We start from the raw sequence: 17,052 nt of genomic DNA on the forward strand, positions 1-17,052 counted from the left end.
GTGGTACAAAGGGTGGCAGCCTGGATGGCCAGGTGTGGCTCTGGGGCTGGGGGCGGGGTGCATTTGTAATTGTGTACTATAGGAGGATAGAATTATCTAGAGCGTGGTTTGAATTGATGACAGCGATTGGGTCACCATGCACCCCTCCTGTGCCCTTCTGAGTCCACACTAACACACTTTGGGAGAGCCCAGAGAACTGATGCCCCACCCTACCCCCAACCTAGTCCTGGGTGTTAAACTTAGGCTCTGTCCCTGAGCTGCTTTTTACTGAAGGCTAGCGCTCTACCACTTGAGCCACAGCGCCACTCCCAGCCTTTTCTGTGTGTGTGGTACTGAGGAATTGAACCCAGGGCTTCCTGCATACCACCTTCCCAGCCTCAGCACTAATGCTTTAATTTTTTTCTTTTTTGGCCTGTCCTGGGGCTTGAACTCAAGACCTGGGTGCTGTCTCTCTGAGCTTTTGCAGCTCAAGGGCTGGCACTTTTACCACTTGAGCCACAGCTCCACTTCCAGGGTTTTTGGATTGTTTGTTTTGGGTGCCTAATTGGAGATAAAAGTCTCATAGACTTTTCATTCCTAGTGAGAGAAATCCGGGAGTGAGCCAGAAAAGGAGAAAACAAGTGGAGACCAGGGAACCACTTTTGATCGTCAGAGCACTGTGAGCCAAGCATGAGCTGCGTTTGCTGCTGTCACCTTTGGTGCTTAGCAGAAGGCTTGTTTGCAGGGAGAGAGCGCTAGGGAAAGGGTTGGTAGACTCAGTCTCCTCTGTCATCCAGTGTGACCTTCCTATTTGCTAAGCCCTGAGTGCCAGAGTCTTCCTCTGTCTAGCTGGGCCATGTTCTTATTTCCTATCAGTTGTTCTGTTTGTTTGCTTTTTTGTTGCTGGTCCTAGGGCTTGAACTTGGAGCCTGGGCACTGTCCCTGAGTTTTTGTTGCTTAAGGCTAGTTGCTCTACCACTTGAGCCACAGCTCCACTTCTAGCTTTTTTGGTGGTTCATTGAAGATCAGACTTTCATGGACTTTCCTGCCTGGGCTGGCTTGAACCACAATCCTCCCTGAGTAGCTGGGATGACAGGCGTTGAGCCCCCCCAGTACCTGGCAATAGTGACTTAGTTTTACTGGAAAAAGAAATTTGGAGTTGAAAAGCCTGACTTGGAAATTAATTTAGTTGAGACAGCCACTTTGGTTAAAATAATTGGTCAGTTCAAAAGGACCCATAAACTACCCACCAATGTCCAAGTACTATTATTAATATATATCATTATTATTAGGTAGTTGTATACAGGGGCTACAGTTCCATAGATCAGGGTGTGAGTACAATGCCTGTTGACAATGTCACCCCTTCTTCGCTCTCCCCCATTCTCCTCCTCCTGTAAAAGTCTATACATTAGTTAGTGGGTTATTTCAAATGTTTGCTGTGCATCCATGCAGCACTTACTATAAACTGGTTTGGATGACAGATCTGAATTTAAAGTATTTACTACAAGTCAGGGTCTGGTGGCACACACCTGTCATCCTAACTTTTCGGGAGGTGGTTCAAAGCCAGCCCAGGCTGGGAAATCCATGGAACTTTCACCTCCAATGAAACAACAAAAAAGCCAGAAGCAGAGCTGTGGCCCAAACTGGTAAGATCCCCCTAGCCTTGAGCAAAAGAGCACAGGAATGGTGCCCAGGCCCTGAGTTCAAGCCCCAAGACTGATGCCAAAAACTGAAAATAAAATATCAGCAATCATATTCTGTAAGATGGCTGGGTGTGGTGATGGGTTTTACTCTGATTGGATCTGATTTTTTTCCTCAGGGCAGTGGATGGCTTGTGGAAGGGCATTGATATGCTGGAAGAGTGTGTGTGTGGTGGTTTTTTTTAAATCTGAACACCTGCAGGAAAGTATTCCCTTTCTATTCTTGACTCAGTTACTAGAACTGTGATCCATCTGTTGTGTTTCAGGTTGAGGTGAAGCTGGGTTTTTGTCAATGAATGAGGGAATGAATGAGTTGCTTCTTGAGGGCTGAGAATTTCTGCTGTTGGTCCGGTTACTCTGTCCTGAGATACGTTGGCATCCATGTTGTTTGATAGTATTGTAAATAAGAGTAGGTTATATAGATAATAGCTATATAATAGAGACCCACACCCTCAACACTTGAGGTTTTACTTTCAAAAGAAAAGCCCCTCTAGCTCTTACGCTATGTTTTGTTACCTCACCCCACAGATTTTTGTCGTACACAGTGTGAAGAGGCTTTATAATGCCACAGATGATTGTTTTTCTAAGTCGAATGAGTTTGGGATGAGAATGCTGTTTTGAAGATGTTTTAGTTGAGGCTGCTGAGTCTTTCTTTTAAGGTATGGTACACTGGGGCAGGGACTGCATGGATTCGGTGGCTTTCTGTGCTCACTGGCAGCCTGCGATTAGATCAGGTCGGGTGTGGAGGGTTTACTGTCGCTAGGAGTGTCTTGCGGTGGCGTGGCTCAGCTTCTGGGCGGTGGCTGCCCATCTCACGTTTGTGTTGTTTCTTGAGATGATTTTTTTTTTTCTTTTAATGTGTGTATGTGCCAGTCCTGGGGTTTGAACTTAGGACCCTGGGCTCTGTCCCTGAGCTTTTTGTGCTCCAGGCTAGCACTCTACCACGGCTCCACTTCTGGCTTATTATTATTTATTCATTGGAGATAAAGGTTCTCATGAGCTGTTCCTGCCCAGGACTGGCTTTGAACCCTGATCCTCAGATCTCAGCCTCCTGAGTAGTTAGGGTGGACAGCTAGCGCCCAGCTTTTTCTTGAGATTTCTGTTGAACCCAAGCATTTTTGAGGTTAAGATTTTGCTCATCAGCTATGAGCAGAGAAGGGGTTTGGGAGGTACAGAAATAAGGGCTAGTCGTGGGGGCTGGGCTGAGAATAAGATGCAGGCTGCAGGTCTGATGGAAGGGAGGGGTTGCGTGTCACCAAAACAGATCAGCAAATGACCATACTATCCAGTTGTCATTGTTTTCAGACCCTTGGGGGGGGGGGGCAGGACGCCTGGACAAAGGGACGAGATTATCTGAGCAGCCATGATGCTGTCTGTGGTCAGGGCCTTGTTGGAGATAGCTCACTGCCAGACATCTGAGTCAGCCCACAATGAACCCAGCCTGGTGTCCCCAAGGATTTCTGGGTTGCCTACCAAGTCAGGATCCTGGCCATGGAGTGAAAGACACTGTGCATCATAGCCATGCAGCTCTTGAGTAGAGAGGGGATGGATATCTGGATGGGATTTTTGGCGAGGACAGAGAAACAGTGAATAAGCTAAATTCTGGTATCTATAGTGGCCAGCCCTGAGGCCCTGAAAGCACTGAAAGCTATGGGTTCTAGATGGATGGATGGATGGATGGATAGATGGATGGATGGATGGATGGATGGACTCATGGATGGATGGATGGATGGATGATGGGCAGATGGACTCATGGATGGATGGATGGGTGGATGGATGGATGATGGGTAGATGGACTCATGGATGGATGAATGATGGGCGGATGGACTCATGGATGGATGAATGATGGGCGGATGAACTCATTCATGGATGGATGGATGGATGGATGGGTGGATGGACTCATGGATGGATGGATGATGGGCAGATGGACTCATGGATGGATGGATGGATGGATGATGGGTAGATGGACTCATGGATGGATGAATGATGGGCGGATGGACTCATGGATGGATGGATGGATGGATGGGTAGGTGGATGGATGGAAAGATAGACAGGGCCATCTAAGAGATCTAGTTGGCAGTGCCTCGCGCCTATAATCCTAGCACTCAGGAGGCTGAGAGCTAAGGATTGTGGTTCAAAGCCAGCCTGGGCAGACAAATCTGTGAGACTCTCATCTCCACTTTAACCACCAAAAAGAAAAGCTGGAGGTGTGTGGGTTAAGGGGTTCCATTCTAACGTTGAGTGAAAAATGATAATAATCACCCCTGGCCCTGAGTTCAAGCCCCCAGTACCAGCACTAAACAAAACAACTACAAAAAAATAATAGTAAAGTCCTCAGGTGTCATTTCAAACCAGTTTTCATGTGTATTGTTACTGTATTGTTACTGTACAGTTTTTACGCCTGCTTTTTTCATGCTTGGGATAAGTGTAGTTTCTGCAGGTCTGGGAGCAGGCTGGTGGGCTAGCGGGGGCATTCCTGTGTACCCCAGCACAGGAAAAGAACAAAAAAGAACTTCTTCATCTTAGAATGTAATTCTGTTGTGCCTTTATTTTGTGTCAAAAGCAACTGCTGTAAGCTTCTGTTTCTCTCTCTCTCTTTCTTTCTGCCTTTCTAGCCCAATTTCCTGGCCTTTTTTCCTCCTCCTCCTTCCTAGTTCTTAATTTCTGGGTACACTCTTGTAATCCAGGATTTTTTTTTTTTAAAGAACCACTTATACCTCAGACATCACTTGGGTCCTGGCGATCAGGCAAAAGCTCTTTCAAGGGTTGATACCCAGGGGCCTTGTGCCACAGCTGGCCCTGGTGCTGTGGTGCGATTGGTGTGGCATGCGGTCTTGATTGGTGCTTGCTGTAGCTGCTCTGTGTGGCCACTGCAGCATCCAGTATTCCAAACACACACACACACACACACACACACACACACACACACACACACACACACACACACACACACACACACACACACACACACACACAAATAGGCCGTAGCAGCCAAACTGGGCGGTCTTCTATCCAAGTTCATTGGAAGCTCAGATGCAGAACATTCCTCTTTTAAGAAAAAAGAAAAAAAAAAAGGCAGGATTAAAAAACCTCAACCATCCACCTCGGTGCATTGTGGGAAGATGTAGCGCTAGCATCTGTCGCTAGGAGACCAGGCCTTTGGAGAGTATGGCTATTTGTCATTTTTTTTTAATGTATCTTAAAGAAATAAATATGTATATATTTTTTAAAGAGCCTTTTTTTAAAAAAAAAAAACAAGAAAACAAGAAAAAAAGAAAATGAAAACCCAGTTCAAAGAAAGCTTAATTAAGCCAGCAGAATTCACCACAAATACAATTTTGTAAATTTATGTTTTCTTTCGGTCTTGGGGCATGGACGGCAGGGGAAGACCAGTGTGTGATGTGGCCATTGAGCTGCGTGTGCACACGCCGAGTGCCCGGCCATCCTCAGTGCTGTCCTCCAGGTGTGCTGGGTTGTTTGGTTTCTGGGGTATTTGGTTCCAGTGGCTTTAAGCCCGTCATCCCAGCTACTCAGGAGGCTGAGGTCTGGAGGATCGCAATTCAAGGCCAGTCCCGGGCAGGAAAAATCCATGAGAATCTCATCTCCAGTGAGCCACCAGAAAACTGGAAGTGGCACCATAGATGTCTCCAAGTGGTCAAATGCTAGCCTGGAGTGAAAAGAGCTCAAGGACAGCACCCAGGCCCCGAGTTCAAGTCCCGGGACCAGCACTAAAAATAAAACTAATCCGAGAGTAAAAGGACACAAGTATATGCATCCCAAACACTGCCACTAGTTTAATGTGGAGCCAAATAATTTCCCCCTAAGGGGGGAAACCCCCCACAATCCTTCCCATGGTACCAAGCATGACGGAGACAAAAACCTGAACAAATGTTCAAGTCATGGATGTCAAAACTGTCTGCTCCAACCACCAGGGAAGGAACCACAAGACAAACACCCAATGACTTGCTTTGCCTCTTTTATTTTTTATTTTAGTTTTCTAGAATTCTGTAAATTCCCCCCCAAACACAAAAAAGAACCCAAGAAGATAATCATACGGTACTTGAGAAACTTAACCCCAGGTTAGAACCATTTCTAGATTTCAGTTCCATGTGACAAAAATGATTGAAAAGCTCCCAGAATGCTATTTTGGTTTACAACTCCCCAAGAGAGATCTGCTGAGCAAATCAGACTTGATCTGGGAACATAAAGCCCGGGTTTTTGTTTCTCATCTGTGAATCTTTTCGCACGTTTACCCTTGAGCTGGAGTTGGAGTTCCTATACAACATTGTCCATCGGATTTAAGACCCTGTGGGGCTCGAGGGCAGTTCTTATGGAAAGAGCATTCTGGATCAAATAAAGAGGCATACAGGGAGGGGAAAAAGCACACAACATGGCCTACATATGGGCAGGAGCCACCGGTGCCAGTGTATGGCTCATACCCTAGCTGCTCAGTAGGCTTCAGAGCTGAGGACTGAGGTTGGAAGTCAGTCTGGGAAAGGTATATTCTGAGAGACTCTGATCTCCAATGAACCAGCAGAAAACAAACAACAATAATCATTTTTTTTTAAAAGCTAGAAATTGGAGGTGTGGATCTAGTGGTAGAGCGCAAAATAAAGTGTTAACTTTTGATTTACCATCTTAGATACTCAGTTTCTAACCAGCTCCTTCGACCTTTGTATATTGATTTGTAATGAGATGGAAAACCTCCAAGGCGTGTCTTGGTCTCGTGGGGAAAATGCATATGCTTGGGCCCAACAGCGGCCAATGGAGTCCTGTTCTGCTGTTGTTGGTTTTTTTTTTTCCTAACTTGTGTAGATGAATCCTCATTCAGAGTTTGGGATGTAACTCCATTCCTCGGTTGGAAAGGATGAGTCACAGCAAATTCTGGGAAGGTGAATGGTATATGATGGAAGATTCTAGAAATAGGGAAGGTCTTCCAGGTCTTCCGTTTTACTAAAGACTTCTAATATATATATATATATAATATATAGCATATATTATATATATGTTTTTTTTAATTTGGCTCAAATTTGTGAAGTCCTGTTTTTGTATACTGGGACATGTGATGTGTAAATGTGACCCATCCCTTTTTTCAACCCCTGTAGCTATAAAATAAAAAGATTTTGTAGAAGCAGATGATAGCGTGTACTACTGAATTAACAAAAGTTGTACTGAAGTTATCTCTTTTTTTTTTTTCCTTTTAAAGAAAATATCCATACAAAGAATTAAGCCTGTTGTGAACCCTGTCTGGATTTGAGAAGTGTGCATACACTAACACACACACACACACACACACACACACACACAGTCTAAAAATAGCCCAAAGCAGACATTTGGGGACAAAAAAAGAAAGAAGCTTTGTATCATAGATCATTAATTTGCAGTGAATCTTTGCTCTTTTTTGTTGTTGTTTTGTTTTTCTGTTTTTCCTGTGGTAATTTTAGAACGAGTGTCGATTTGAAATGTAGATGTGCTCAGTTGGGGTGTCGCTGCTTGAACTCTGTATGGGGGGGGGCTCCTCAAATAAACCCATGTGAATGTAGTTCCCCCCTCCCCCAGGATGCTGCCACACCCCCAACAGAATAGAAGGAGAAGTCTAGTACTATTTCAAGTTTTATCTTTTTGTATATGAAAATAAAACGATAATAAAAGAACTTGGTTGTCCTGGTCTCATGGATGTGGGTGGACTTCCCTTCTTCCCTCCCTTCCTTCTTCCCCTTCTCCCTCCCTCTACCCTTCCCCCCCCCATTGCCCTTTCTCTTCTCCCTCTACCCTCTTCTTCTCCCTTCCCTCCCTCTGTCCCTCACACCCTTCTTTCCTTCCTCTGTGTGTGTGTGTGTGTACTGGGGCTTGGGCTCGGGACCTGGACACTCGTCCTTACCTTCTTGATCACTCATGGCTGGTGCTCTACCCCTTGAGGCACAGCTCCACTTCTGGTTTTTCTTTGCTGGTTCATTGGAACTCAAGAGACTCGGCCTGTGCCGCCCAGGGCTGGCTTCCAACCTGGGTACTCAGATTCAAGCCTGCTCCAGATGGCGGGGCTGCTGGGGCCTGGGGGCGAGGAGATGGCAGGCTGGGAGCAGCAGGCCCCAGGGGGAGCGCTCGCTTGGCATACGTGAGGCCCCGGGTTCGAGTCCGCTCCACAGACACAGGAAAAGCCAGAAGCGGCGCCGTGGCTCCAGCGGTGGAGCGCCAGCCTTGAGCCAAAGTGCCCAAGTTCCAGCCCTAGGACTGGCAAGAATAAAGGAGTCCCGAACTCCCCAAGACGCCCTGCTCCCCACCGGGGCAGAGCCTGGCCCTGCCTGGGGGGCCCCCTGCATCCTGCCATCCGACCGCGCATGCGCGTCCCACGCCGGCTGGGTCCCAGGGGAAGCGACGACGCACGCGCGTCCCAGGCCGGCTACGGACGGCGCATGCGCGTCCCAGTGGCGACGTTGGCTCGCCAGCGTCAGGTCCGCCGTGCGCATGCGCGGCCGTTAAAGCCCCAGCAAAATGGCCGCCAAGAGTTTCGCCTCCCGCCTCCGAGGCTCCCGGCGATTCCTGCGCGGCTTCGTGGTCGGGGCTGCCGCGGGCGCCGCCGCGGGAGCGGGGCTGACGGCCTGGCACCTCTCCCGGCATCCGGGGACCCCGGCAGCGGCGGCAGCGGGGGAGCCGAGCGGTAAGTCTTGGCGGGAAGCGTCGGTTCCTCCCCCGGACCGGAAGTGGCCGGGCTCCGGGGCGGGTTCTTCCGCCAGGTGCGCTCCTCCAGCCCGCGCCGGGCCTCAGTGGGGGCGGGGGAGGAGGCAGGCGTTGGCGCATGCGCTGTCTGTGAGTCTGTGTGCCTGTGTCAGGGCGTGTCAGTCGTGTGGCCCCGATTCAGGGCCCGGGGCCTTTAGCGTTTTCCACTCGGGCCTGGCGCTTCAGCCACAGCGCCATGTCCGGTTTTCTGGTGGTTTATTGGAGATCAGAGTCTCACGGACTTTCTTGCCCGGGCTGGCTTTGAACCGCGATCCTCAGATCTCAGCCTCCTGAGGAGCTGGGATGGCAGGCGTGAGCCACGGGCCGACGGCTAGACCACCACCACCACCACCATCATCATCATCATCATTATCATCATCACCATCATCATCATCATTATCATCATCACCATCATCATCATCATATCACCATCATCATCATCATCATCACCATCATCATCATCATCATCACCACCATCATCATCATCATCAACATCATCACCATCATCATCATCATCATCATCATCATCATCATCATCATCACCATCATCATCACCATCATCATCACCATCATCATCATCACCATCATCATCATCACCATCATCATCATCATCATCATCATTATTATTATTGTCGGTCATGGGGCCTGAACTCTGGCCCTGGGCGCTGTCCCTCAGCTCTTCAGCTCAAGGCCAGCGCTCTACCACTTGAGCCACAGCACCACTTCCAGCATTTTCTGCTTATGTGGTGCTGAGGAATCGAACCCAGGGCCTCAGGCATGCAAGGCAAGCGCTCTACCACTGAGCCACCTTCCCAGCCCTATTATTATTATTATCCCCTGGGTGTCAGTTCTGGGACTTGAACTCAGGGCCTGGGCACCGTCCCTGAGCTTCTTTGGCTCAAGGCTACCCCTCTACCACTTGAGCCACAGCGCCCTCTTCTGGCATTTTCTGTGTCTGTGGTGTTGAGGAATCGAACCCAGGGCTTCATGCATGCTAGCCAAGCGCTCTACCACTAAACCACATCCCCAGCCCTGGTTAGACTTTTGAGCCAATTCTTTGCCATCCTGCTCTTAAAAGTTTTGATTTTTAAGCCGAGCGCTGGTGGCTCACGCCTGTAATCCTAGCTACTCAGGAGTTTGAGATCTGAGGATCACGGTTCAAAGCCAGCCCGGGCAGGAAAGACTGTGAGACTCCTATCTCCAATAAACCACCAGAAAACCAGAAGTGGTGCTGTAGCTCAAGTGGTAGAGCGCTAGCCTTGAGCTGAAGAGCTGAAGGACAGCGCCCAGGCCCAGAGTTCAAGCCCCATGACCGACAAAAAAAAAAAAAAAAAAAAGTTTTGATTTTTAGTAGGGCTCACTAATTATTTGTTATCTTCTTTTTTTTTTTTTTCGTTTCCTTTTTAGGATCTACAGAAACAGCTGTGTTAGAACAATTTGGATTCCCGTTAGCTGGAACAGAGACCAGATGTTACACAAATCATGCCCTGTCCTACGACCAGACAAAACGAGTCCCTCGATGGGTCCTTGAACACATTTCCAAAAGCAAGATTACAGGTACCTTAGTACCCAGGTGCCAGAAGCTCACACCTGTCATCCTACCTTGGGAGGCTGAGATCTGAGGATCACAGGTTCAAAGAATGTTCTACAGCCAGGCACCGGTAGCTCGCACCTGTCATCCTAACTACTCAGTGGGATTGGGAGCAAGCCTGGCCAGGAAGTCCATGAAACTCTTTATTTCTAATTAACCAACAAAAAGCCAGAAGTGGAGCTCTGGCTCAAGTGGTCCTGAATGAAAAAGCCAAAGAGAAAGTGTAAGACCCCAAGTTTAAGCTTTAGTACCAGCACCCCCCCCAAGGAAAAAAATAATAAACAAGATAGCAAAGATACTTTCCCTTATTCAGCCCCTGCCTGTCCAGGATAACTTCTTTTATGTCTATAAATACCTATCATTTCAGTACATATATGCTTGCTTAAATATAATTGTGAAAAACAACACATGAAGGCTTAAAATAAAAATATGAGGTTAAGCTGGGCGCCAGTGGCTCAAGCCTGTCATCCTAGCTACTCAGGAGGCTGAGATGTGAGGATTATGGTTCAAAGCCAGCCAGAGGGCAGACATCTTGAGATTCTTATTCCAGTTACAGGCAAGAAATCAGAAGTGGAGCTGTGGGACTGGATATGTGGCTCAGTGGTAAGAGTGCTTGTCTAGCATGCATGAATCCCCTGGTTCGATTCCTCAGTACCACAGACACAGAAAAAGCCAGAAGTGGTGTGTGGCTCAAGTGGTAGAGCACCAGCCTTGAGCAAAATGAAGCTCAGGGACAGCGCCCAGGCCCCAAGTTGAAGCCCTAGAACTGGCAGAAAAAAAAGATGAAGAAGACGTGAAACTGTGACTTAAGTGGTGGAGCACTAGCCTTGAGCATAAATAAAAGCTCAGGGACAGCGCCCAGGCCTTGAGTTTAAGCCTCAGAATTGGGGGGTGGGGGAGGGGAGAAAAGGGAGCTTATTGTGTAAAATCAACATCTTAGCTATTGGATTATTATTACTTTTACTTAAAACCTACCTTTTGTGTGCTAGTATTGGGGCTTGAACTCAGGACCTGGGTGCTGTCCTGTCCCTCAGCTCTTCACCTCAAGGCAAGCGCTCTACCACTTGAGCCACAGCGCCACTTCCAGCTTCATGGTGGTTCATTGGAGATAAGAGTCTCACAGACTTTCCTGCCCAGGCTGGCTTTGAACCGTGGTCCTCCAGATCTCAGCCTCCTCTAAGTAGCTGGGATGACAGGTATAAACCACTGGCACCTGACTACGTCTGAACTATTCTAGGAACTTGAGACATATGTCTTCCCCAAAGTAATCTTCGCCTACACCGGCTTACCCGGCTTGGAGATCCCACAAGCCATTTGTCCATTGGTGATCCTTGGCTGTGTTTTTCCTTAGGGGATGCAGACAGAAAGCATTGCAAATTCCAGCCGGATCCCAGGATTCCTTCGGCCTTTAGCGCCCACAATGAAGACTACCTTGGAAGTGGCTGGTCTAGAGGCCATATGGCTCCAGCTGGAAATAACAAATTTTCAAGTGTAAGCACATTTTTAAAAGATTTTAATTTATTATTATCTTTATCATCATTCTTATTTCATTTATTTATTTGTTGCTAGTTCTGGGGCCTGGATGCTGCCCCAGCATCTTTTGCTCAAGGCTGGCACTCTACTAGCCCTTTTTTTTTTGATCGGTCGTGGGGATTGAACTCTGGGCCTGGGCGCTTCCCTGCGCTCTTCAGCTCAAGGAGAGCGCTCTACCACTTGAGCCACAGCGCCACTTCCGGTTTTCTAGTGGTTTATTTGAGATAAGAGTCTCACGGACTTTCCTGCCTGGGTTGGCTTTGAACCTCAATCCTCAGATCTCAGCCTCCTGAGTAGCTAGGATTATAGGCGTGAGCCACGGGTGCCCGGCTCAAACTTCCTCTTTTGAGAGCTGGTTTTCTGTGTCTGTTTTGTGAAATATCTTGAAGAGAAAGGTGTTGCAGTGGAAGTGATTATCTTTTATTTCTTTTCACAGAAAGCCATGGCTGAAACCTTTTACCTTTCTAATATTGTGCCTCAGAATTATGAAAATAATTCTGGATATTGGAATAGGTAAGTCTGGGAGTTTATAAAGTACATTCGTTAGCTGAGTGCCGGGGGCTTATTCCTGTCATCCCAGCTACTCAGGAGGCTGAGATCTAGAGGATCGTGGTTTGAAGCCAGCCCAGAGCAGGAAAGAATGTGAGAATCTCAGCGCCAATTAACCACAAAAAAAACATAAGTAGCGCTGTGGTTCAAAGAGGTAGAACGTTAGCCTTGAGTGAAAAACTCAGGGACAGCACCCAGGCCCTGAGTTCAAGCATAGGATGGGCACCAAAAATACATAAATGCAAATTGAGCCAGGCGCTGGTGGCTCACGCCTGTAATCCTAGCTACTCAGGAGGCTGAGATCTGAGGATTGCGGTTCAAAGCCAGCCCAGGCAGGGAAGTCCATGAAACTCATATCTCCAGTAAACCACCAGAAAACCAGAAGTGGCACTGTGGCTCAAGTGGTAGAGCATTCTCCTTGAGCTGGAGAGCTGAGGGACAGCGCCCAGGCCCAGAGTTCAAGCCCCAGGACTGACCAAAAAAAAAAAACAAATTGCATTCCATCTAAAAACGTTAGCGTAACTCCTGTGTACATCAGCTGGTTGGATAACATGTAATTCTTGAAAATGCTTAGAAACAAGTCTAGGTGGTGCATTACTGCATTTCTCTCCCCCCCCCCCCCGTCCCCCCTCTCTCTCTTTTCTTTTGTGGCACTGGGGATTGAATCCAAGCATTGACAAATGCCTGCCAACCACTGGATTACAGCCCCCAGCCTTGACTGTTGTGTGTGTGTGTGTGTGTGTGTGTGTGTGTGTGTGTGTGTGTGTGTGTGTGTGTGTGTGTGTGTGTGTGTGTGTGTGTGTGTCTGTCTGTCTGTCTGTCCTGGGGCTTGAACTCAGGGCCTTGGCGCTGTTCCTCAGCTCTTCAGCTCAAGGCTGGCACTGTACCACTTTGAACCATGGCACTACTTCTGGCTTTCTAGTGGTTCATTGGAGATAAGAGTCTCATGGCCTTTCCTGCCCAGGCTGGCTTTGAACCGCCATCCTCAGATCTCAGCCCCCTGAGAAGCTGGCTTGAACTCTGGTCCTGGGTGCTGTCCCTCAGCTCTTCAGCTCAAGGCTAGTGCTCTACCACTTGAGCCACAGCGCCACTTCCGGCTTTTTTCTTTTTGCTTATGTGGTGCTGAGGAATCGAACCCAGGGCCTCATGCATACAAGGCAAGCGCTTTACCCCTGAGCCACCTTCCCAGCCCCGATTCCTTTGGTTTTTCAGAATAGAAATGTATTGCCGGGAACTGACAGAGCGCTTCGAGGATGTGTGGGTAGTGTCTGGACCTCTGACCTTACCTGAGACTAGAAATGATGGCAAGAAGACTGTGAGTTACCAGGTAGGGCCTTGAAACATTCAGGGCTTTGTTACTTGCATGAACTTTGTTTATTCTGGGTTCTGCTTTTGCACATGCGCGCGCGCGTGTTTATGTGCATGCGTGCATGTGCATACACTGGTACTGGGGCTTGAACTCTGGCCTTGGGGGCTGAGCTTTTTTTTTTATTTTTCCTTAAGGCTGGCACTACCGTTTGAGCCACAGCACCACTTCTGGCTTTTTAGCGGTCCATTGGAGATCAGAGTCTCACAGACTTTCCTGCCTGAACTGGCTTTGAACCGCCATCCTCCAGATCTCAGCCTCCTGAGTAGCTGGAATGATGCGCATGAGTTGTGCTTTTCCTTATTCAGAAGCTTACGGATAACAGGTAAATGAAAAAAAAAAAAAGATGTGGAGCCAGGTGCCGGTGGCTCACACCTGTCCTCCTAGCTTGCTCAGGAGGCTGAGATCGAGTGGATCCTGGTTCAAAGCCAGCCAGGGCAGAGAATCTGGGAGACCCAGCCAAAAGCTGGAAAGTAGAGGTGTGGCTGAAATGGTAGAGCACCAGCCTGGAGCAAAAATAGCCAAGGAAGAGCATGAGGTCCTGAGTTTAATCCCTCCAGCATTGGCACCAAACAGACAGACAGACAGACAGACAGACATGGTACGGGGAGGGGAAGAGCCCCAAAATAAAACACAGAAAATGGGCCAAGAGTGATTTTCTTATAGTCAGGCACAAATGTCGGTTAGAATATTTGGGAGAGCATGATCCAGTCCAAGAACTCCGGCGACCCGGCCGCCTGCGGGCAGATAAGTAGCAGTGATTTTGATCGGAAGTGAGTCACCTGACAGCTCTTATCAGAATCACCCCTTTTTCTCAGAGCTGCTTCTCCATCGGAAACCGGCCTTCAGGCGCGTGAGGCCCAGCCCAGTGAATTCTACCTGAACATCGGCTGCCAGAGATGACCACAGCAAGAAAGCAGGCCAGCTGCCATGGCTCACGTCTGTTATCCGAGCACTCAGGAGGCTGAGATCTAGAGGATCATGGTTCAAAGCCAGCCTCTGGCAGTAAAATCAAGTCTGTGAGACTCTTTCTCTCCAGTGAGCCAGCAAAAAGCCAAAAGTGGTTAAAGTGGTAGAGTAGTAGTAGGAGCTTGTAGTCTTGAGCAAAAAAAAAAAAAAGGCTCAGGGAATATTATGATTTTTTTTTCTTCTTGCTGGTACTGGAACTTGAACTCAGGGCCTGGGCTTTATCCCTGAGCCTCTCTGTGCTCAAGGTGAGCACGCTACCACTTGAGCCACAGCACCACTTCTGGCTTCTTCTGTGTGTGTGGTCCTAAGGAATCAAATCCAGGGCTTTGTGCATGCTAGGCGAGCACGCTACCATTGAGCCACCTTCCCAGCCCCTGTTACTGTAATGTACGTGTTTAAAACACCTTGTAGAAATGTTATTTCTTTACCTTTGGCTGGAATTAGCCTATTGATGGATGGATGGATTCTTTTTATCAGTCATGGGACTTGAACTCAGGGCCTGAGCACTTGTCCTGAACTCTTTTGCTCAAGGTTGGCGCTCTACCACTCTGAGCCATCTATGGCGCCACTTCCGGTTGCCTGGTGGTTGACTGGAGATCAAGAGGCTCACGGACTTTTCCTGCCCCAGGCTGGCTTCGAACCACGATCCTCCGGATCTCAGCCTTCTGAGTAGCTGGGATGACATGTGTGAGCCGCCAGTGAAATCTGTGGTTCACCTGTGCTGCTTGTGTTGTAGGTGATCGGCTCAGACAATGTGGCCGTGCCCTCGCATCTTTACAAAGTGATCCTGGCCCGGAGGAGCCCGGGGTCCCCCGAGCCCTTGGCCCTGGGGGCTTTTGTGGTGCCCAACGAAGCCATTGGCTTCCAGCCCCCGCTGGCGGACTTCCAGGTGAGCCTGCGGGACCTCGAGGCGCTGTCTGGCCTGGTGTTCTTCCCTCGGGTGGACCGGACACGGGAGATCCAGGACCTCTGCTCCGTGGACAGCTGCAAACTCATGGACTTCCAGGCTTTCACGCTGTACCTGAGCACCCGGAAGGTGGACAGCGCCCGCTCACTGCCCCGGCTGGAGAAGATTCTGGAAAACCTGAAGGACGCGGGCATCGAACCCGATGCATATTTTATGAGTCGCTACATGAAGAAGCTTAAAGAACTGATTGTTAAGGAGCAGCCGGGAACCCCGGCGGGGAAATCCTCCTAGATGAGTTGATTTTGTAAGTTTTGGATGTGTGTGCCCAGTACCAGAACTGGAACTCAGGGCCTGGCCACTCTCCCTTAGCTATTTTCTTTTGGTCAGTCATGGGGCTTGAACTCTGGGCCTGGGCGCTGTCCCTCAGCTCTTCAGCTCAAGGCAAGCGCTCTACCACTTGAGCCACAGTGCCACTTCCGGTTTTCTGGTGGTTTATTGGAGATAGGAGTCTCACGGACTTTCCTGCCCGGGCTGGCTTTGAACTGTATCCTCAGATCTCAGCCTTCTGAGTAGCTAGGATTACAGGCGTGAGCCACTGGCGCCCAGCCTAGCTATTTTCTATGTTTTTTTACTCCAGGCTGATGCTATACTTCTTGAGCCACAGCGCCACACGTAGCTTTTTTGCTGTGGTTTCTTGGAGATTTTTAAGAGTCTCCTGGATTTTCCTGCTCAGGGCTGGGCTTCCAATGACAACCCTCAAATCTCAGCCTCCCCGGGTGAACCAGACACCCTCACCCAGCCTAGGTTTTTTTATTCGCTTGTTGTTGTTGTTGTTGTTGTTATTATTGTCAGATTGGGTCTTGAACTCTGGGCCTGGGCGCTGTCCCTCAGCTCTTCAGCTCAAGGCGAGCATTCTACCACTTGAGCCACAGCGCCACTTCTAGTTTCCTGGTGGTTCATTGGAGATAAGAGTCTCATGGACTTTCCTGCCCGGGCTGGCTTTGAGCCACAATCCTCAGATCTCAGCCTCCTGAGTGGCTGGGATTGACAGGTACAAGCCATGGTGCCCGCTGCTTGAAGGAAGAGGAAGGGAAGGATGCAGCAGATGGGCAGGGGTGTGGTGGAGAGGATGGGGGTGGGGGAAAAGGGGGCAGTGAAGGATGGATGGGAGGAGACGGTCGACACATCTGGACACATTCCCTTTGTGTACTATTATTTAAATGCTAACAATTTACCAAAACACAAAAAACAAAGGAAGCTTGAGTCTCTGCCTTCTGACCCACGCTCCTGCGCATCTCTGAGTCCTGGGGAGGTGAATGTCCTGTGGGGTACTAGGCCAGGCCTTCCAACCCTCCTCTTCCTCCTCCTCCTCCTCCTCCTCCTCCTCCTCCTCCTCCTCCTCCTCCTCCTCCTCCACCACCATCAGACTTGAACTCAGGGCCTGGGCACTGTCCCTGAGCTTCATTTACTCAAGGCTGCAGCTCTGCCACCTTGAGCCATATATATGGCGCCACTTCTGGTTTTCTGGTGGTTGATTGTAGATCAGTCTTACAGACTTTTCTGCCCAGGGCTGACTTTGAACTGAGATCCTCCTGAGTCACTACCAGTGCCGGGCTAGTATTCCTTTTTCCTTGTCTCAAACCAACCCTCAGATAGTCACATGGGCGTCAGGAGGGAGATGAACTGCATGTTGAAATGGGGGTTCCCCAGGACTGGCTTTGAGATTCTTTTTTTTTCTGCC

General features: G+C 48.9%; 1 protein-coding gene across 2 annotated transcripts; it reads left to right on the forward strand.

Moving 5' to 3' along the window:
- The first annotated feature begins 8,171 nt into the window (after positions 1-8,171).
- Exog (exo/endonuclease G) lies at positions 8,172-16,564 on the forward strand. 2 transcript variants are annotated; one of them, XM_070042437.1, is made up of 6 exons: positions 8,172-8,337; positions 9,804-9,953; positions 11,339-11,478; positions 11,957-12,033; positions 13,282-13,396; positions 15,141-16,564. In XM_070042437.1, the coding sequence occupies exons 1-6, from the start codon at positions 8,172-8,174 to the stop codon at positions 15,600-15,602; spliced, it is 1,110 nt and encodes a 369-aa protein (XP_069898538.1). In that variant the 3' UTR covers positions 15,603-16,564. The 2 variants fall into 2 exon arrangements, with proteins under 2 accessions (XP_069898538.1, XP_069898539.1); XM_070042438.1 differs by lacking the exon at positions 8,172-8,337 and adding an exon at positions 8,727-9,180.
- The last annotated feature ends 488 nt before the right edge of the window (positions 16,565-17,052 follow it).

The sequence above is a fragment of the Dipodomys merriami genome, unplaced genomic scaffold (genome assembly GCF_024711535.1).
Source record: "Dipodomys merriami isolate MVZ:Mamm:240054 unplaced genomic scaffold, mDipMer1.0.p SCAF_325, whole genome shotgun sequence".
Lineage (NCBI taxonomy): Eukaryota > Metazoa > Chordata > Mammalia > Rodentia > Heteromyidae > Dipodomys > Dipodomys merriami.

Bases quoted from the DNA above. Each gene is read 5' to 3' on its own strand.
- Exog (XM_070042437.1), top strand. From the start codon at position 8,172: ATGGCCGCCAAGAGTTTCGCCTCCCGCCTCCGAGGCTCCCGGCGATTC. The intron at 9,954-11,338 runs GTACCTTAGTAC...GTTTTTCCTTAG, and splicing joins TTCCAAAAGCAAGATTACAG to GGGATGCAGACAGAAAGCAT. The intron at 12,034-13,281 runs GTAAGTCTGGGA...TTGGTTTTTCAG, and splicing joins AATTCTGGATATTGGAATAG to AATAGAAATGTATTGCCGGG.